The 21,964-nt window shown below is 35.1% G+C and overlaps 4 protein-coding genes across 4 annotated transcripts; 2 read left to right on the top strand and 2 right to left on the bottom strand.

The window, feature by feature from the left end:
- The first annotated feature begins 244 nt into the window (after positions 1 to 244).
- Positions 245 to 9,794, top strand: LOC114878049. Its single transcript, XM_029191407.2, has 22 exons — positions 245 to 451; positions 563 to 691; positions 814 to 1,021; positions 1,212 to 1,690; positions 2,036 to 2,213; positions 2,288 to 2,509; positions 2,574 to 2,803; positions 2,868 to 3,026; positions 3,970 to 4,098; positions 4,192 to 4,399; positions 4,549 to 5,027; positions 5,129 to 5,306; positions 5,380 to 5,601; positions 5,655 to 5,884; positions 5,962 to 6,120; positions 7,398 to 7,526; positions 7,598 to 7,805; positions 7,932 to 8,404; positions 8,470 to 8,647; positions 8,718 to 8,939; positions 9,007 to 9,236; positions 9,308 to 9,794. Exons 1-22 carry the CDS (start codon positions 425 to 427, stop codon positions 9,467 to 9,469), a joined length of 4,839 nt encoding a protein of 1,612 aa, XP_029047240.2. The 5' UTR covers positions 245 to 424; the 3' UTR covers positions 9,470 to 9,794.
- A 1,793-nt stretch (positions 9,795 to 11,587) lies between these two features.
- On the top strand, positions 11,588 to 13,932 carry LOC114878077 (4-coumarate--CoA ligase 1-like). The gene is made up of 8 exons (XM_029191473.2): positions 11,588 to 11,611; positions 11,695 to 11,823; positions 11,895 to 12,102; positions 12,178 to 12,650; positions 12,716 to 12,893; positions 12,964 to 13,185; positions 13,253 to 13,482; positions 13,554 to 13,932. Exons 1-8 carry the CDS (start codon positions 11,588 to 11,590, stop codon positions 13,722 to 13,724), a joined length of 1,635 nt encoding a protein of 544 aa, XP_029047306.2. The 3' UTR covers positions 13,725 to 13,932.
- LOC114878081 (zinc carboxypeptidase-like) lies at positions 13,845 to 16,124 on the bottom strand. The gene is made up of 7 exons (XM_029191478.2): positions 16,045 to 16,124; positions 15,742 to 15,895; positions 15,099 to 15,617; positions 14,928 to 15,015; positions 14,634 to 14,836; positions 14,228 to 14,312; positions 13,845 to 14,139 (listed from the first exon to the last, which is right to left on the bottom strand). The coding sequence occupies exons 2-7, from the start codon at positions 15,883 to 15,885 to the stop codon at positions 13,946 to 13,948; spliced, it is 1,233 nt and encodes a 410-aa protein (XP_029047311.2). The 5' UTR covers positions 15,886 to 15,895; positions 16,045 to 16,124; the 3' UTR covers positions 13,845 to 13,945.
- A 515-nt stretch (positions 16,125 to 16,639) lies between these two features.
- LOC114878079 (zinc carboxypeptidase-like) lies at positions 16,640 to 20,129 on the bottom strand. Its single transcript, XM_029191477.2, has 5 exons — positions 19,109 to 20,129; positions 18,728 to 19,033; positions 18,125 to 18,212; positions 17,620 to 17,907; positions 16,640 to 17,132 (listed from the first exon to the last, which is right to left on the bottom strand). The coding sequence occupies exons 1-5, from the start codon at positions 19,472 to 19,474 to the stop codon at positions 16,915 to 16,917; spliced, it is 1,266 nt and encodes a 421-aa protein (XP_029047310.1). The 5' UTR covers positions 19,475 to 20,129; the 3' UTR covers positions 16,640 to 16,914.
- Positions 20,130 to 21,964: the final 1,835 nt, after the last annotated feature.

The raw sequence follows: 21,964 nt of genomic DNA, 5'->3' as shown, positions 1-21,964 counted from the left end.
AATAATTGTTACATTGTACAATTGTAATTGTTAATAGTACAATTTCTTACTAATTAAGTACTGTTCAGAAGCCAGAGAAATGATAATACAATGGAATACAAAAGTATTACAATCATACAGCGGATAATTATGGAGCTAGTCATTGCTGACATACAAGTCATCAATGCCATTAGAAATGAGCGATTGCTCGTAACAATCTGAAACTATGATCTAACGTAAATACAGGATGCTAAGAGGGGAGAGATCTATTCTATAGGAAAATCTGGAATAGACATTGATAAAAGCCCCTGCATGGAACAACTCTCGCCGCAGTCGCATCAGAATCATTGTTAAGCGCGAATCTTTCCTTTTCTTTGATCAAACAGAAAATTATTTCCTATTGTGTCGAAGAAAATTCGTGTATCAGTGTGAAGGATAATTCAACATGGTCGCCGATAGTGAGAAAAACAACGTAAGATATTTCATTTAGAGAACGTAGTTCCTTGTTTATTCATTTTATTTCATTCAAATAAACATTGTACCATATAAATAACAATTTGTTTAACAATATTATTGTTAATAGGTCGAGCTACCTTTTAGGATCGAAAACAATATAATGAAGGGGCAAGTGGTACCATTTAAATCCCAATACACGAGCGTTGGAAAGTTGCTGTTTCACTTTTTGAAGAATAATTTGAATTTCGTTGGACAGGTATGTAGAATTTTTTTCCATCGATCCGAACACTTTAATGATCTCGTCATTCGTGAAATCTACCTGTGTTTTCTCATACGTATGATCTAGTTTACGTATTTTCTGTCGCTTCTATTCTTCAGGTAGATGCACTCACTGATATTGAGGACACTTTCGAAGAGATCCTAGATCGGTCCATAAAATGTGCACTCTGGCTGCAGAAGCAAGGAGTGGGAAGCAACGATATTATCGTGATTTCATCGCACAATCATCTCGATTGCTTTATTCCTTGCATCGCTGCACTCTTTATCGGTGCTATATTCAATCCATGGCACTCTGATGTAAACACACGTAAGATTTCAAATTCTGAATCGCGAATGTTTCAAAGTATAAATCAATTGACGTATCTTTACAAGCGTTTCAAGAAGCGCACGAACATAAATTCATTAGAATATCTGTTAGAACAGAATCCGTTCGTTTTACATAACGCGCGGTAATTATGAAATTGCACAACGATTGAATCGTTATGACATTTTTGCAGAGTTGGCGCGTCATTTCATGTCATTATCTCAGCCGAAAGTGGTGTTTGCGAACGAGAAATCAGCACCCGTCGTGTTGGAAGCAGCAAAAATCGAGTGTCACCAGCTGAAAGTGGTGACGTTCGGCGAATACCTTGGCACCAGCTCGTTCTCCGACGTTCTGAAAGGTCACAGCAAATCGTCGGTAGCTAATTTTCAATGCACCGAAATCGATGATCCCGAACAGACCGCGGTGATATTGTTCTCTTCCGGGACAACGGGTCTACCGAAAGGCGTGCAATTGTCTCATCGGGGGTTTTTGAAATTCTTGGAATTGGACATTGAATTTTCTCTTAAGAACCATGTGTCCGTATGGTTCAGTAGTTTATATTGGCTCAGTGGTACCTTGTTAAATTTGAAGAGCATCGTTTCCTGTTCGAAGAAAATCATCGTGGCAAACTCCGATGAAGAAACCATCTGTAAAATTATAGAGAAGTACAAGGTAACTGCTTCAATTTCAATTTAACACGTTCGCGACCGGGCCTGAATTTAGTGTCCCCGACGTGAGGAGGGGTTAAAAAAAATTTGTTAATTACAGTAATCAGTTATTTAAATGCTATGACGCGACGATAGTTCGTGTACCACCGGTGGTACATCCCGTTAAGGGACACGGGTTAAAGTTCTGACTCTGTTTGTATTCTAAAGTAATAACTCTGTTTGCGAGAGAAAGCCTCGATAACGTATCAATATGCGTCGCTGTTGTGCAAACATTTCGTGCTACACATTAATTTTACGATGATTTGTAAAGATTCATCATAAATTTTTATTTAATCGTATTGTCGTAAAGGTATCATGGATGATGCTGAGTACCAGTATGGTGAATCGTCTCGCTAGGTATAATAATTTACAACATTATGATCTCTCGAGCTTGCGGTTTCTCTTCACCGGTGGTTCTTCCATGGGAAAAGAAGCCGAAGACTTAGCAAGAAAACGTTTCCCGCAATCATTGTTCCTACAAGCTTATGGTAAAACGAATAAATGAAATCATTCTGTCTTAATTCGATGCAACGATTATTATAAATGTAATTTTTCTTCTCAGGTATGACGGAACTTGGTAATTTAGTCGCTACACAAGTGGAAGGTTCTACTAGCGGTTCCTGCGGTTTACCTGCCACAAACTGTGAAATTAAAATTATCGATCCTGAAACTGGAAAAGTTCTGGGTCCTAATCAGAATGGTGAGATCTGCGCGAAAACTATGTCGATGATGACGGGTTATTACAAGAACCCGGAAGCCACCAAAAACACCATCGATGAAGATGGTTAGTACGCAACGTGGAGCTTCAGAGAACATTATAATTTGACAATTCAATTTTCTTTGTTCAGGATGGTTGCACAGTGGGGATTTAGGATATTGCAACGATAAAGGGGAATTGTTCATTATAGATAGATTGAAGGAATTGATCAAATTCCAAGGGTTTCAAATAGCGCCAACTGAAATTGAAGGTGTCTTGCAATCGCATCCTGCAGTTTTAGAAGTTGCGGTCGTTAGTATCCCTCATCCTCTCGACTGTGAACACCCAGTTGCTTTTGTCAGTAAAGTGCCAACCAAAGAGGTATGTTTAAATAAGTGTTACTCTTTTTTTATTTGCCATTAATGTTACGATAACTAATTTGCAGGTAACAGCTGCAGAATTAATGAAGCTGGTAGCTAATAATTTAATGGATTATTGTCAATTACGTGGTGGGGTGAAATTTTTACCATCTCTACCCCACACTCCTTCAGGAAAGATCGCGAGGAATGAATTGAAGAAAATGGCAAAAGCTATGGCAGTTGGTTAAATAATTATTTTTGAGAATCAAATGAAACGAGCAGGTTGTCTCTAATATTTTATTAACAAAATAAGTATTAATCTCTTGTAATGTAATTGTCTGTTATAATCAATGTTTTTATATAATAACAAAGAGATTGTGTCTTTGATATTCAAAGACTCCTTGCATGCTGTATTACTTGAAAAATGAGATTACTTTCAATGAAAGTGCTGTAGTCAACTGTTAAGATCTTAATATTAAAAACGTTATTAGAAACTATTGTACCAATTAAATAAAATTTGTTAACTGATTGTACGAAAAGTTGGCTGTTTATCTTTGTTTTCTAACAGAAATTCAACACCACTGATGGTTAACGATGATAATGGAATTCTCGGAAACGGAATAGTAAGTCAGTCTTCACCCTTCAAAATTGCAAATCAGCAGATAGAAAAATAATATTTGCAACTTATTTTCATGTATTCGATATGTGTACAAAGTGTGGTTTGAGGAAAATAAGAATGGTAAAAGGTACTGATGAGTAATTAAAATATATCTATGTAAAATAAAATAGAAGGATAATTTATATAACAATATAAATATGGAGTGCTGATTACTACTTAGATACAAATTTACAATATATTCAAAACCACTTTACAATTACAACCTTTTATCGATACACGACATGAAAGATTGAAGAAGATAAAAAATGCTGAAACTAATAAAAGACCGTACGCTCTACGATCCTTTTTACAGTCGTTAAAAAGTTATTGTTATACGCACACGTTTTACTTCACCGAATTAAATTATTTTCTACTGCGCAACTGGCATTTTATGCAACATCGCTGCAATAAATAATTTCTTCTCGACATGGCTAATATAGATAAACAATATGTAAGACGTTTTCTTTGACCAAGAAATGAAACACTATGCAACATTAACAACTTTTTTTTATCGTTTAACAATATTACAGATCGAGAAACCGTTTAGAATCGAAAACAACATAATGAAAGGGAGGGTAATGCCGTATAGACCGCCCTACAAAAGCCTTGGAAAATTATTGTTCGACCACATGAAGAAGCATCCGAATTTCGTGGCACAGGTGAAAGTTTCTATTTAATTATTTCTAATTCAATATTCTGACGATCAATTATTTTCTAACGTTGGAACATTTACTCAAGATCGAATACTTCAGGTTGACGCGACCACAGGGATCGAGGACACTTTGAAAGAGATGCTGGATCGCTCGATAAGATGTGCGCTCTGGTTGCAGAAACAAGGCGTGAAAAAGAATGACATCGTCGTAATTTCGTCGCACAATCATCGTGATGATTTTATTTGTTGCATGGCTGCACTTTTCATCGGTGCTTCCTACAATTCATGGTTCCATAAAATTAACTTACGTAAGTTATCGAATTCTGATATACAATCGGGCTCTCTCCATGGTTCGCCATTCGAGCGTTAACACGTTTCAAATAAAACTAATAGAAAAAAAGTCATTTGACTGCAATTAATTGCATAACGATTAATCAAAACTATGACATTGTTGCAGAGTTAACTCGTTATTTCACGAAATTGATTAAGCCAAAAATCGTGTTCGCGAATGAAAGCTCGGTTCCTCTGGTGATAGAAGCAGCCAAACTCGAGGGTCATCATCCAAAAATAGTGACGTTCGGTGAATATCCCGGCACGACACCGTACTCTGAGATCTTGAATGGTCACAGCGAATCCTCGGTAGCTAATTTTCAATGCACCGAAATCGATGATCCTGAACAGACCGCGGCGATCGTTTTCTCTTCCGGAACAACGGGTATGCCGAAAGGTGTGCAATTGCCTCATCGATCGATTTTAGAACACGTGGAACTGGAAGATGTCTTTCCTCTTCGTAATCAGATAGCCGTGTGGTTCAGCACCTTATTTTGGCTCAGCGGAACGCTGATGTGTTCGAAGAGCATCGCTCAGCTATCGAAAAGAGTCGTTACACCAACATTTGATGAGGAAACTGCCTGTAAGATTATAGAGAAGTACAAGGTAATTGTTTCTCGATTTTTCGGGAATTTTAATGAAACGTTTCACGGTCGCTTGCGAATCTGTCCAATGGTATTTTAAACTTGTTGATCATCATTCCAAAGGTTTCGTGGTTAGGGCTGACCGCTAGCATGATGAATCGTTTTGCTAGATATAATCGTTTGCAAGATTTTGACCTCTCGAATTTGAAACTTTTTTGCACCGGTGGTTCTTTCTTCGGGAAAGATAGTGAAGATCTGTTGAGGAAGCGTTTTCCACATACGATAGTGGTACAAACTTATGGTAAAGCAAATGATCTACGATATGTTGATGGATCGTTAACATTTATCCATAAAAAAGCGATCTTTCTTTTCAGGTATGACGGAACTCGGCATGATAGTTACCGAGCAAACGGAAGATTCTGAAAGCGGTTCTTGCGGCAAGGCAACCAAAAACTGCGAAATAAAAATTGTCGATGTTGAAACTGGTAAAGTTTTGGGCCCGTTTCAGAACGGCGAGCTTTGTGTAAAAACTCCTTGGATGATGACGGGTTATTACAAAAATCCAGAAGCAACCAAAAATATCATCGACGAAGACGGTGAGTTAGGAAGCGTGAGGATTTTCGGATGATTCAAAAACATTTCTCTTCAGGATGGGTACACTCAGGTGACATAGCGTATTACAACGAGAAAGGAGACATATTTATTGTTGACAGGATAAAGGATATGATCAAATGCCAAGCACATCAAGTAGTCCCAAGTCAAATCGAAGATGTCATACAACGTCATCCAGCAGTCTTAGAAGTTGCAGTCGTCAGTATGCCTCATCCTATTGATACTGAACAGCCAATTGCTTTTGTCAGTAAAATACCAAACAAAAAGGTAATTCATACAGTCAGGGTGTACGAGGAGCAAGGTGTTAAATTTTTCTGTAAGTTGACATGATAATTAATTTCCAGGTGACAGAGGAAGAATTGATCAAGTTGGTAGCTGACAATTTAGTGGAATACTCTCAACTACGCGGTGGGGTGAAATTTTTACCAGCTTTACCCCACACTTATGCAGGAAAAATTTCGAAGAAAGAATTGAAAGAACTGGCGAAATCGATGGCTCCTTGTTAAATGGTTATAAAATACGGAATATCAAATGTTCCTATCATTTTAAATGATGTAAAAATTTCCAGAGAAATATGAAATAAAATCGCAGTAAAATACGAATGTATAAAATTGTGAAAATAATAAATTTATCTGTTTTACAAATTAAGAAATGACCACAGTTAGATAGTAAATTCATCTTCTTGTCTGTTCCTTACAAATTTCTTCAATCCTCGATTACCTACAGAAAAGATTATTTACAATAGAAGTATAATATTAAAAGGTTATTAAATTAAAAGGTACATAATTTGTTCAATTCCAAAGCAATCAATCCTTAATAATAAACGTAATGAAAATAGTTAATTTTTATTCTGGAAATTTTCAACTTCCTTTAAATGAATAAAACGTTGCATATGAGTTTTATATAACTTTAATAATATTTAACTCAACAGAAGGTCGATTGTGATTATCTTGTTTACATAGATAAAGTTTAGTGACATTGATAGTTAATATTATACAAAACTATTATCGAACAGAATTAATTTATCATTTCAAAAAGTCCTTGTTTGCGATTACAAATTTGAAATGATACATTCCAAAATAATTTTTTTAAATGGAATTGTATTCTTTGTTATACATCGCTTCTTTTATTCTTTAGGTTTCATTCTTCTATCCTACCACCTGGGGGTTGAAATTTAAAGTAACTATTTTAAGAGTTTTCGCAAACAAAATAACTTCCCATTCTTTACTCATTAAAACTACAATTTAACAGATAAAAAATATGAATAATTTATTTTCTTCTATCTGATAAGCCTAATTTTTGATACGTCCGTTTGTTACAGTATAAATAAATATAACAATTATTCCGTATACAGAGATAGTAATAAATAATTGAAATATATCTATGTAAAATAAAACAGTAAGAAAGTACATAAATGTGTTCTTTCAGTTATTTAGATAGTCATTCCTGATGACATAACTATTTCAAACTTCTAGTGCCATTAGAAATGTGCATTAAATCAAGAGCATGAATAAATCAAGATGCAAGTTCTTTGAGTAGGAACTAACAAAAGGCGGTGCAGCATATAATTCTATCTTCAGTCGTACGAAAATTACTGTTAAATTTACGCATTCTCTTTTTTCTGATAAAACGAGCAATTATTTACCTAAACAACAACACTGTCAAAAATAATCACATTTCTTTTTAACATGTCTGTTAACAATGAAAACGACGTAAGACATTTCGTGGGATGCACACAGTATTCAGTTTTCGGATTTTGCTTAAAAAAATTATTTTTTAGGTCCAGCCACGTTTTACGATCGAAAATAATATACTGAAAGGAAGAGTGGTGTCATTTCAGTTTCAGTACACGCATGTTGGACGGTTGCTGTTCGACTCCCTGAAAAAAAATGTGAATCTAGTGGGACAAGTAGGTTGACAATTTTCACAATAAAATTATGATCTCTACGTTTAATATACACGCAAAATCGAATCCTTCAGGTTGACGCGATCACAGGTATCGAAGACACTTTTGGAGATATTCTAGATATGTCGATAAAGTGTGCGCTTTGGATGCAGAAACAAGGAATTAAAAGTAACGATGTCATTGTTATTTCATCGCAAAGTAATGGTGAAATATTCATTCCGTGCATCGCTGCGCTCTTCATCGGTGCCATTTTCAATCCATGGGACGACGAGAAAGATACAAGTAAGTTTTAGGAAGTTTTCAATTTTCCTTATCCTATGAAGCTTAATTTTTCGCAAAATTTATTGCAAGCCTATTGATACACTTTTCAGTATTCTTGATTGTCGACTGAAATGACTTAAATTACAGAGACGACTCGTTATTTCATCAAATTCATGCAGCCAAAAGCCATCTTTGCGGGTGAGAAATCAACACCTATTGTGCTGGAAGCAGCTAAACTTGAGGGTCATCCGACAAAGGTAGTGTCTTTTGGTGATTATCCTGGTACGACACGGTTCGCTGACATCCTGAAAGGTCACAGTAAATCTTCGGTGATTAATTTTCAATGCACCGATATCGACGATCCTCAGCAAATTGCGATAATTATGTTCTCTTCTGGAACAACGAGTCTTCCCAAGGGAATACCATTGACTCATCAAACGTTACTGAAGTTGTTGGAAGTAGAAGAGGGGCCTAGTGTCGATACATGGATGTGGTACAGTCCTCTATTCTGGATAAGCGGTCCGGTACTTAACATGAGAAACATCATCTTCCATAGGAAGAAAATCGTCCCGCCACCCTTTGAAGAGGAATCAGCCTGCAGGGTTATAGAGAAATATAAGGTACTTGTGTCTCTTTTCACATTCGTGTATAATCGTCTTCTAAACCGTGGATAATTATTTGATAGGTGGAATTAGTGTTATTGATCACCACTAGAGTAAATCGTCTTGTTCGATACAATCGCCTCCATAAATACGATTTTCCGAGTTTGAAGGTCTTGTACATTATGGGCTCCCCCATGGATAAACTAGCTCAAGACTTGGTAAAGAAGTGTTTTCCTAATACGGATGTTATACAACTTTATAGTAAGATAAATGGTGTTATTCATTACTCATTTTTTGATACACATTGCTTAAATTTCATAGTTTCTTTTAGGTATGTCGGAAATGGGCTGCATAATGGCTGTACAATCATCCAATTCTCCAAGCGGTTCGTCTGGTTTAATAAATTGCAACTGCGAGATAAAAATTATTGATCTGGAAACGGGGAAGACTTTGGGACCGAATCAGAAGGGTGAAATCTGTGGTAAATCGATGTGTATGATGTTGGGTTATTACAAAAATCCAGAAGCTACCAAAATGCTCATCGACGAAGATGGTCAGTATTAAATGTGATACCTTGAGAAATTAAGAAACATTTTTTTGAACAATCAGAATTCTTCCAGGATGGTTACACACGGGGGATTTTGGTTATTACACCGAGGAAGGAGAGGTATTCGTTGTCGATAGACTGTCCGATTCAATTAAATTTAGAGATCATTTAATAATTCCAAGTGAAATCGAGGCTGTCTTGCTGACTCATCCTTCAGTTTTGGAAGTAGCAGTCATTGGTATCTCTCATCCTATCGATGGTGATCATCCACTTGGTTTTGTCAGTAAAATACCAAACAAAGAGGTAATTTAGACGACATAACACCATTTATTAAATTCAATGTTATTTAAATTAATATGATAATTAATTTGTAGGTATCGGCGGAAGAATTAATCGATTTGGTAGCCAGTAAATTACCGGATCATTGTCGCCTACGTGGTGGGGTGATATTTCTACCATCTTTTCCATATACTCCTACAGGAAAGATTCTTAAGAAGGAATTAAAGATGATGTTGAAAGATGTGACTACCCATTAAACAGTCACAGAATCTTTGAACTTATATTTATAGAAGTTATAGTTAATGTATATAGAATATCAAATGGTTAGGTGTATTTGATTCCTTAATTACATCGAATATCCCAATTTCCTCCAAAAGTATTAAAATTGCACATGAAATTAGCAATAAATATATGGATGAGTAAAAAGAAATTGTATTTATTAACAGTTTAAATGCCACATCAATCAGAGTCATTTGAGTTCCCATAAAAATCCGTCACTCATATCATTAGAAATTGTTTGATTTACTTAATTAGAAATACTTGTATTTGATACTTGAGATTATGGATCCAAAATATTTAATGAAATATTATAAAGATAATAGATAAGATTTGGGAAAATAAAACTAATACTTAATGCAACTTTGAACGGCCTCAACGTTACAGTCAATGTGTTGTATACTTATTATTAGTTATAGAATTATATACAGGGTGTTCGACAACAGGTGGGCAATATCTTAAGGGGTGATTCTAGGGATCAAAATAAGACGAAAATCAAGAATAACGAAATAGCGTTTACGGCTTTGTTTTCCAGTAATTAACGTTTAAAAATTCGAGGAAAAAGCGCCAGAAACCTGCAATCCGCTCAGCACCGACGACCGAACGTCAGGTCAGCAGGGGTATGTGCAATCATAACCAAGAATCGTTCAATAGTAGAAACTTACCTCGTGCTATTCTGTTTCTCGGTACTGCAGCATTCGGCTTCGATTCTTGGTTATGACTGTACCGACCCCTGCTGACCTGACGTTTGGTCGTCGGTGCTGAGCGGATTGCAGGTTTCTGGCGCTTTTTACTCGAATTTTTAAACGTTAATAACTGGAAAACAAAGCCATAAACGCTATTTCGTTATTCTTGATTTTCGTCTTATTTTGATCCCTTAAAATATTGCCCACCTGTTGTCGAACACCCTGTATATTAGACACAATTGAAATATGGATTAGAACTCTAAGAACTATAATAAATCTTGTTTTTTTTCCAATACCCTTTCCATAGACTATCATGAACCTTTGCAGCATGATTTTATTACTAATAAATTTTTTGTCATATTCAAACGTCGAATGAACAGCCCCTGAAACCGGCAACCTGTACAGTATCGATGGATAGACGTCGAGTCAGTAGGCGTTTGTAGTTATAATCGAGATTAATTAAGGAAATGAAATGAAAATCAGATCAGCATTAATATTATTAAAAATTGCTTGCTAATATATAGAAAGAGTATTTTACTATTGTTTCATATTTAAACTAGAACTCACTGTGCATCTGAATATAAGATCAACCATCACCTACGACTTAAAATCTGAAAGAGCACTTGAAGAGTTTTTGCAAGCAGAATAACGAACCATTTTTTACCGTATAAAAAAATATATGACGTCTATTTCCGTCTGCTTGATAATTCTACAAAATTTAATTTAATATAGTGGGATATGTATTAACTGTGGCTAACAAAAATATACAAAATATACAAAAATCTTTATCGATGTGCCACCGACACAAAGTTGTTTGTTATCTTTGTTCAAAAAATAATATCACTGCTCGACCACTTTCTGGTTTGCCCTTACCTGGTATCTCTTACACGTTTCGAGAACAAAGTCAACCCGAGTAGCATACACATCTGCTCCTTAATAAACAACTGTTCGGTCCCGAACCAGTCGATTATTTTATACCGATTGCAAATAGCAGCAAAATAATTACCGTGCGTATAATTAAGGTATATCTATGCAAAATATAATTATAGGATGGCACATATATAAATATGCTGCAGTTTATAATTTCAAAATAGGTGAAGGATATGGATGATTTAAAATCCTATAATTAAAAATCCTTTAAAATGGATGTAATCCATGTAAAATACAATTGTCGAAAGGCACATATGTATGCAAATATGCTGCAATTTGCAATTCCAAAGTAGATGAAGGTCATGAAAGAATTAAAGACATATAATTAATAATCCTTTAAAAGGGCTGAATCATACAGTACTCTGTACAGTCACTTGAAAATTATTGTTAAATATACTCTTTCTTCTCTCTACCGTATTTTCGATCGCTCCGTATTTTATTGTAAATAGCATCAATTCAAAAATAACTTCATTACTTCTCAACATGACTAATAACGATCAAAATAACGTAAGATATTTCGTTTCCTTCACAGTTTTCAGTTTCTAGATTTTGTTTAAATACATTTTTTTTAATAATATTATTGTTAACAGGTCCGGCTACCTTTTAGTATCGAAAATAATATACTGAAAGGAAGAGTGGCGCCATTTCAGTCTCAGTACACGCATGTTGGACAGTTGCTGTTCGACTCCCTAAAAAAAAATGCGGATCTAGTGGGACAAGTAGGTTGACAATTTTTACAATAAAATTATGATCATTACGTTTAATATACACATAAAATCGATTCCTTTAGGTTGACGCGATCACAGGTATCGAAGACACTTTTGGAGATATTCTAGATATGTCGATAAAGTGTGCGCTTTGGATGCAAAAACAAGGAGTTAAAAGCAACGATATCATTGTTATTTCATCGCAATGTAATCGTGAATTTTTCGTACCAGCTATCGCTGCACTCTTCATTGGTGCCATTTTCAGTCCATGGGACGATGAAAAGGATACGGGTAAGTGTTTTCGAACCATGACTTATGAAATTTTCAATTTTTCTTGTGTCACAAAACTGTATCATCGTGTTGCAGATACGTCTCGTCATTACATCAAATTACTGGAACCAAAAGTCGTGTTTGCGAATAAGAAATCATCTCCCGTCGTGCTGAAAGCGGCTGAACTCGAGGATCATCAAATAAAAGTGGTGGTGTTTGAAAATTGTCCTGGCACGACACCGTTCGCTGACATCCTAAAGGGTCACAGCAAATGTTCGGTGGCCAATTTTCAATGCACTGAAATTAACGAAAATGATCACACTGCAATGATTATGTTCTCCTCTGGAACAACGGGTCTTCCAAAGGGTATAACAATTACTCATCGATCGTTACTGGCGATCGTGGAATCATGGTTGGGTCCTCCTGTCCACACATGTATGTGGTACAGTTGCCTGTTCTGGTTGAGTGGCCCGTTATTTAATATGAGAAATATCATTTTCCATAACAAGAAAATTATTCCGCCACCCTTTGAAGAGGAATCAGCCTGCAGGATTATACAGAAATACAAGGTACTCGTGTCTCTTTTCACATTCGTGTATAATCGTCTTCTGAACCGTGGATAATTATTTGATAGGTGGAATGGTTGTTAATGAATACCACTAAAATAAACCGTCTTGTTCGATACAATCGCCTCCATGAATACGATTTTTCGAGTTTGAAAGCCCTGTACATTGCTGGCTCCCCCATGGAAAAACTAGCTCAAAACTTGGTAAAGAAGTGTTTTCCTAATACGGATGTTATACAACTTTATGGTAAGATAAATGGTGTTATTCACTGTTCATTTTTTGATACACATCACTTAAATCTGATACTTTCTTTTAGGTATGGCTGAAATGGGCAACCAAATTGCTGGGCAATTGGTCAGTTCTCCAAGCGGTTCGTCTGGGTTAGTTGCTCGCAACTGCGAGGTAAAAATTATTGATCCGAAAACGGGAAAGACATTGGGACCGAATCAGAAGGGTGAAATCTGTGGTAAATCGATAGCTATGATGTCGGGTTATTACAAAAATCCAGAAGCTACCAAAAAGGTCATCGACGAAGATGGTCAGTATAAAATGTGATACCTTGAGAAATTAAGAAACATTTTTCTGAACAATCAGAATTCTTCCAGGATGGTTACACACGGGGGATTTTGGTTATTACACCGAGGAAGGAGAACTATTCGTTGTCGATAGACTGTCCGATTTAATTAAATTTAGCGATCATTTAATAATTCCAAGTGAAATCGAGGCTGTCTTGCTGACTCATCCTTCAGTTTTGGAAGTAGCAGTCATTGGTATACCTCATCCTACTGATGGTGAACATCCACTTGCGTTTGTCAGAATAGTACCAAACGAAGAGGTAATTTAAACGACGTAACACAATTTATTAAATTGAATGCTATTTAAATTGATATAATAATTAATTTGTAGGTATCGGCGGAAGAATTAATCGATTTGGTAGCCAGTAAATTGCCGGATCATTGTCGCCTACGTGGTGGGGTGATATTTCTACCATCTTTTCCATATACTCCTACAGGAAAGATTCTTAAGAAGGAATTAAAGATGTTGAAAACGAAGTCGATAAACGAACGAACTCGTTAAACAAATATAGAATGTAAATTGCTAATCATATTTTTGTAGGAAGTATAATTACACATAAAGTCTTATTAAGTATAAGGATAACAAGTTCATTGTTAGGGGTTAAAGAGAAGGAAGACGAAATAATTTTAATAAAACTACCAAAATTTATTGTAGATATGAATATAACAATAAATCACTGTGTACAATGTTGTATAAATTGTTTAGAAGACATTTTTGTTCGTTTATTCGTATCCACGTGTCTTGGATTCTTTGAACATGGCAACCAAAGAGTCGAGAGTTTCCTCAGCGGTGGGTTTGATCTGGTCAGCAGGAAGTACGAAACCATGACGACCAGTGTCCCTCAGTTCATAAGTATAAGTGATTGGTTTGTGGAAAGTTCCTTTCACCCAGTCAACTGAACTTCCACTAGCAATATCTGAAATATAAAAATATATACAGTTATGGATTTAATATTTTTTCCAATTCACTTTACTTTGCTTTAAACAATGAAAATGTATACTTACAGATGGTTTCAGCAACGTTTCCGGTCTGATAACGAGTTCCATAACGTTTAGCAAGTGCCTGAATTGTCTTCTGACCAATTTGCAGCTGAAAATATCAAATATTATTTATTCCTCACCGTCGCAAATTCTCAATTTTAATTCTATTGTATTCGATTGATGAAAAAAGATTGCAAGATAAAGAATTAATGAAACAATTGATTACTTGCAGTTCTGATAATAGAATCAAAGACAGATACAATCACGATAAGATAAAGTAATTTGCGATTTATTATTTCCGCCTAATCAAAGAAATCTAATTGTTCATCGAAATCTGAACCATTAAGTACAATTGATTTCAAGTGCAGGATAAATAAATAATAGGATATTGAATTTCAGAATTAAAACAAAGAATGATGCTTTTACTTACAGACGCGTCGTAATTTTCAAGGTGTTCCTTAGTGTGACCATAGGGGAACATCAAAAGTTGAGAGTAGCTATGGAAAGAAATGTAGGCATAGAATTTGTTGGAAATTGATTTGATGTAATCGGACATGGTTTTAGTTTCGATATCGGAGAACGCTGCACTTCCGGCGTAAGTCTCGGAGCAGGGGGTGCTGCTGGAACCACCAGCTGAAAATTAACGAAAGAAATTTGAATTATTTAATCCTCTCTATTTTAATACCTTCTATTATAAACGAAAGTAGAAATGTTTCAGACTTACACATCCATTTGTAACCCCAGTTCCTGTTAGGGTCTGATCCGTAGCACAGAACACCGTAAGGTTTGCGGGTCTTTCTCCATAAACGGTTCTGAAATTCAAACAATTATTAAAAATTCATCGATTATCAAACTTTCCAACTAACGTATCGTTCAATCTTTTCAGGGAACCAACCGTTGTATGGGTGTACACGTATCCATCAGGGTTGAAGACAGGGAAGATGTACCATTCGTGAGATTCAGCCAATGATCTGACGTCAGCTGATTTACTGTACAGAAGTTCGTTCAACATGTAAAGGATCGATGCTGGAGTGATCCATTCTCTGGCATGGATACCACCCTCGATAAAGATTCCAGGCTTGTTGCCACCGAAGGAGAGCTTCACTCCTTTGATTTGACGGCCCTCGTACGTTTTTCCACCAACGATTACTTGCACCTTGCCAGGGTTGGATCTAGCCAAATCGTCCAAGTGCGCGTAGATCTCGTTGAGAGTGTGATAGTTGTTCAAGTCGAATCCAGCTAAAGGCTGAACCGGTGGCATTTCACTATCGATCAGAGATTGAACATCCGGAACGTAGACGTCAAAGGGTACGTTGAATTGGTTCATCAAGTCTTTGAATTCCGGTTCCTTGTGGGGAGCGACCATCACATCAGCGTAATTCAGAACGGTGCTTGGCTCTTTCCAGAAGGAATACTGTAAAATTCATTAACATTCTCAATTTTATATTAATTTCCATTAGAAAATATTTGAAGAAATTCTCTAAACGCTATATGCATAATATTGTTACTTGTTAGAAATATGAATATTTATAACTAACCGAGTCAGACACTTCTTCCAGACCTCGCAGCATTTCCAGGTGCTCTTCATTCTGAGGTACAACACGGAACACCTTGTAGTTGTCGAACTTCACTTTCTCGGCTGTCGCCAGAGCGACTAAAACGACGAATAGCAACTTCCACATGGTGACTACCCTGAAAAATAATGAACAAAGTTTGAAGAATTAATCGAAGATATTAGAAGAAAATCTTTAGAAGCGATTAAAAATTTAAACGACGACAAATTGAAATCTAAATCACTATGAAGTCTAGGTACAATTAACACGGTACACTTGTGATCTTACCCTCAGCGGTCACTAAAGAAGTTTATGCCTCTCTTCTCTTTTTCATTGTATTTAAACAGTTCATCTGCACACGGCACCAACGATCAATCAATCAGACTAATCGTTATTCAAAAATCATATCGTTGATCAATTAACGATTAAGTATATTGGATCTACATCCATCTTATCAGATTTGTCTCGAGTGAACGTCTTTATCAGGGTGATCTTATGCCAGACCACTCATTGTATCGTCGGAATTTCACAATCCACATACGACTTTTAATTCTATCACACTTCAGGTATATCCCGTGGATCATAATTAATAACAAAATCTATCATCTTCCTATGTTTACATTAGTGTCACTTTAATTTTCTTTTACATTAATATTGAAGAATCGAATTCTATCGCGTGTACATTTTTCTTTATCTACATTCGATTGTTCAAAATTATTTAAACAACAATCATCGTGTCATTGTATGTAAAAGTGGAGTGGTACAATGTTTATAAAAAAAATTGCAGCTTCGTTGATTACGCAAATACTAGATAACAAGTGCGCGTTAATTGTATGATGTATCGGATACGATCATCTAATCATTGATCGTAATTTATATATATATATTTTGGGACATTTATCTGAAATCGTTATAATGTACCGAGTAAAGTAAATTTATTTTATGAAAATAGAAGAAAGGGGCTCTATATCAAATAATACAACTGAATAAAAAATACATATGTCCTTTTTTAATTATTTTTATAAGTGATACATTATCTGCACGTACACCTAATCAGTAATTAAAGCTGAATAATCGTTTAATTGTTAATTGACACAATTGTAGCAGATATCAAAAACGCAAACTAACTACATTGATAACAGTGTCAGGTAATAAAAATTATTGTCGCTTGTTTACAGGGGATGATCCGTAGCCACGTTTTGCAGCTTCCTGAAACATTGCCACCAAAGAGTCCATAATCTCCATTGCTGTTGGTATAATTTGATTGGCAGGCAAAATGAAACCGTATCTTCCTTTGTCACGTAGCTCGTAAGTGTACGTTACTGGAATGTTGTAAGTTCCTCTTACCCAGTCCATTGAACCACCAGATGCAACATCTAGAAAAATTTTTATAAAAATTAACAGAAGGTAAACCTTTTATGAATTATTTTCAAAAGGATGTTAATCTTTTAGCTTGTTCTAGAAGAAATTATATCATAATTTTATTTCAATGATAAAACATTTAATCTATTTCACATTACTGTACGTTCTTTTGCAATGCAAATTTTAACAAAACAAACTTCGGACTTATTTTGATAAATACTTACTATTTCTGTAATGTGCATTTGAAAAAATTTTTTTTTTGCATTGTTTCTAACAATTACACACGGCCTGTCATAATTTCAATAAATTATTATAGATATATATATATTTCAATTACGTCATTTCGTCTATAACGTGTCAAATGAAAATTCACGTTTATTAATTAAAATTTTGTTTGAATAATGCAATAGTCGTTTTTCCTGGCAGCATTTCCAACCGAATAGCAAATGCAGACCTTCGACTGTGGTCATTTCCACATATACATACGATTAATTTACTCACATATAACGTCCACGATATTTCCAACTTTGTATTTCGTTCCGTATTTCTTTGACAGAACGTTTATAGAGTAGTTTCCAATTTGTAATAAATCATTGTAATTACTGATCCTCTCGTTCGAATGACCATAAGGAATAAGTAACAATTGGCTGTAACTGTGAAATGCTATGTAAGAGAATAATTTGTCGTGGATGCTGTCGATGTACTCTGACATTGTTCTTGATTCTGTTTCAGAAAAGGGTTTGTCTCCAGGATATATCTCGCTGCATGGATTCGAACTGGTACCACCCTCTAAAACATAGGTAATAGTAGTAATATAAGAAAAATATTAATTCCTAATTAAGAAAATTTAAATTTAATTTATTTTCTCCTCTTCATACATCTTAAGGGTGACTCCATCCCTAAACAAGGTATCCTCCTTTAACTCCCCGTTTCATCTATTTATTTATTTATCTATTATTATTTAACCTTCGCGTTATTTTTGCAATTTTAACTGCAATTTAAATACCTGCCCAGTGGAAGTTCCAATTTCTATTTGGATCGGCACCATAGCACCCCCTTCCAGTCGGTCTTCTTGTTTTACGCCATAGACGGTTCTAAATATAAAAGAAAAAGAATTATATTTCTCACTTTAACTTTTTTTTTATCTATCATTTGGTATGACCTCGTAGTTATCACGTTTTACTGATACTAAACAAACTGACACGTTATTTTGATAAAAAGGAACCGTAATCGATGCCTTCTTCACTAATTATAGTCAGCGAATGATAATAAACGAAGCGATTAAAAGCAGAAAGTCCCCCGATTTAGTTGGTAAATAACATCATTATGTAAACAAATTAAACAACTTTGATGATCGACCGCGAAACCTGGATTTATTATAAAACTACCAATGATAACGATAAGCAGTGAAAGATTAACCATTGAATTAATTGAAATGAAAAAATCTCTGATAGTAGAGTACTTAAGTACTTATGAACGAAAGAATCTCAGCAAATTGATTGAATTATTTAACAGAGAAAAAGAAGAATTTACCAGGAATGCTTACGTTCGTGAAGTAATTTTATTTCAGTGGATATTATTAACATTTTACCTATGAACTTATTCTTACCGTAGTATGGGTGTATTCGTAGCCATCCGGATTAAAAACCGGAAATATGTACCAGTCATAAGATTCGGCCATATATCTGACACGGGTATCATCGCTCAGTATCAGTTCGTTTAAAATATACGTCACTACTGCAGGTGATATCCATTCTCTAGCATGTATTCCACCTTCGATGAATATACCAGGGTTTCCTTCTTTGTAAGAAAGTTTCACACCTTTGATACTTCTACCTTCGTAACTACTGCCTCCTGTAATTAGCGTTACGATCTTAGGATGTTGGGTCGCCAAAGAATCCAACCATCGATAAATCTGAAATTGATGTATGATTAATAATTTTATTTCTTCTTCCTATTTATTGATAATGAAAAATATTCGTTTCCTTACAACATCCAGTCGATGATAACCCAGCCAATCAAAAGTACCCCTCAAACTAGCTCGAGGATTTTCATCATCGATATACTTTTGCACATCATCCATCATCAATTCTGCTTCAATCTTCGTTTTATTTGTAATTTCCATAAACTCCTGAAGTTTCCCCGGGGATATCATGACACTTGTACTGTCATTGATCTTTGGCGGAATCCAAAAGTTATAACCATCGTTACCTTGCATATTTTTTAACAATTCAAAACCGGAAGTATCAGGTACGAAGATTTTATATAATTTATATCCATCGTATCGCATTTTATCCGTGGCACGAATGCCGTTCAGAAGAATAGAAAGAAGAAGTAGAAGAGTGGTTTTCATCATTGAATATGCTTTCGTTAATGCAACGAATGGAAATAGAAAATTCTAATAATATTTATGGAATTTAAACAATTTTCATACTAATCATTTTCTTCTTTGAAGATATTCAATTATTCAATTCTGGATAACACAATTTTCTAACTTGCACAGTTTTTCAATTTGAAAAAAATTGAATCTAATAATGATTTTTCAAACACGAGCGATCGTTCCACGAAGCCGACGTTTTTCCACTGCGAAAGTTCCGCTTTCACGCGATCAGATCGAAGATGGAAACCGATCGGCACCGGTTTCCTTGTTCGTTTGAATCAACTTCGTGGCTTCGAGGTGCAACGCAGGTGTGCACGTCTATGGTGAATCCACCAGTGTCTTTATATACCGTGGAAAGCCACCGTAGGAGGTAAAAATATCCTGGACGTGAGATAAGTGTAAACAAAAAAATATGGGCAAGCGCATTTGCATGCAGGATGGGCTATGAGAATTCTCGCGAGGTTGCAGACGAGTCGAGCTGTTGATGGTCGAAGACCTCGCAGGTACCGTTTGAAATTATCGATAAACCGAGGTTGTCGACATCCACGGAAAAAGAATACTTAATATTCGGACGATAATTGATTCTGCAATCATTTCCCTCATTTTCTTCAAACTTAATTAGCTTGAAGGGTCGTGCATTTGATATAAAAGGTCGTAATTGTTTTCTTAAAAACTGTACAGTGGATCCATTTGAAATTCTAAGAGTATTTTTATATACCTATAATAAGAATAAAAATTATTTGATCAGAAAAATTCATTTTTCTTTAGTAGTTCTTATTAAGTTTGTAAGTGCAACGACCCATAATCGAAGACTTCCGGTGCCACAGGTCGATGAGTCGATGGGATAAGATAAGGTAATTCTTGTCTATTAATTGCGGTAGTGATGAAAAAGCGCAATGTACTTGTCAGATCTCTACTTATTTTGCATATTGTCAGTGTATTAAATAGGACAATGAACACCATTGAGCGTTGTCCTTCTGTTCCTCGGTCAGATGGTGGCATTATCGAGTAGACACGATTAAACCAACGTGGAATGAATACTAATTTAGTAGTTCTGAGCTAGTAGACCTTTTTTTTTTGCAACATACTCTGCTGTTTTCACTTATTTCTAAACCTGCTTATCAATATTTTGATAACACTGAGTTTCGTGTATAGAATTGGTAAATCTTCCATGTTGAAGAATGATATACTTTCTGATAGTTTCTCATTTGTAATGTTATTCAAAACATCATTTCACTTATATCTTAATTTATTAGAAACACTTTAACAGTGAAATTTTTAAAATAATTTTCTGCCACTTCTTCAAGTATTTATATACTCGTATGGTAATAAGTATTTTTACCATATCAACTGAGAAACGTTTCACCTCTGAAGGTAACACTTTCCCAACAAGCTGCCTTACCATCAACGGATAATGTAGATTTAATTGTTAATTGCAATAGTTATATATTTAAATATGTTATATTATATAATATAATATAAAAACACCAATAATGTTAAAAGTACAGAAGACTGTGATAAAAATAATTGCAAACTTTAATAATTATTAATATGTATAATTAAAAATTTTATTTTTGTGCATTATATTAGAATCTCAAAAAATTATCGCGTTTTTTATTTATAGAAAAGATGTCATTTATGGTTCGTATTTGTTTTTATCTTCACGCACGTTCTCCGTAAATATCTTTTACACTTTTTTTGCCGAATTTTATTCCATTTAAGATTTATCGCCTAGAATCTCAGCCAGATTAACAACTGAACAGTTTCTTCTTTTTATTCAGATATCTTTATTAGAATTTGCAGAACTTTGTACTGCACGTAAGCACCAGTGTGCTCGAATCAATTTAAAATATTCCATCATTGTAGAAATTGTTTCATGTTACGTTTGCAATTGATCCTTGGATCGAGTCTTTGCTGTACCATTGACTGCAAACCATTCACTAATGATAGAATGCTTGTTAGATCCAAGATTGATATCGACGATCGTTACATGTACACCTGACAAAAGAAGAAAAAATTGAGAAACTATAGTCGCACTTTAGATTGAAATATGCAAATTATTGTTATCTTAATCAGCCGCCGCCATAAATCCCAAGAATTAGCAGTCGTCAAAGTGTTGAAGGAAAAACTTCAACATTATTGATTTAACAAAGTTCTGAATGGAGTCTAACGCATTACATAGCGGTCATAAATAAAATAGATAAGCACTATGAAGATTGAAAGGTGCAACCTAGACTTCCGGTAGATAAAGTGATAGCATGGAGTTAAAATTGAAATTGAAATCATTGTTACTTCAATTTTGCAATTATTATTTTTTAATAAACGTATCGACGTAATGCCTGTGCCGTTGGAATATAGAATGAGCTTAGTTCCGGTCTCTACGTTATCAGTAGCAAGAAATCGTAAAGGTAAAAGATAACTGGTAACAAATTGAAAGAAACTACAAATATGTATATCAAGCAAGCG

The sequence above is a fragment of the Osmia bicornis genome, chromosome 5, assembly GCF_907164935.1.
Source record: "Osmia bicornis bicornis chromosome 5, iOsmBic2.1, whole genome shotgun sequence".
NCBI classification, from domain to species: Eukaryota; Metazoa; Arthropoda; class Insecta; order Hymenoptera; family Megachilidae; genus Osmia; species Osmia bicornis.
The sequence above is the reverse complement of the archived record's forward strand: the minus strand, read 5'-3'. Positions and strand labels throughout refer to the sequence as shown.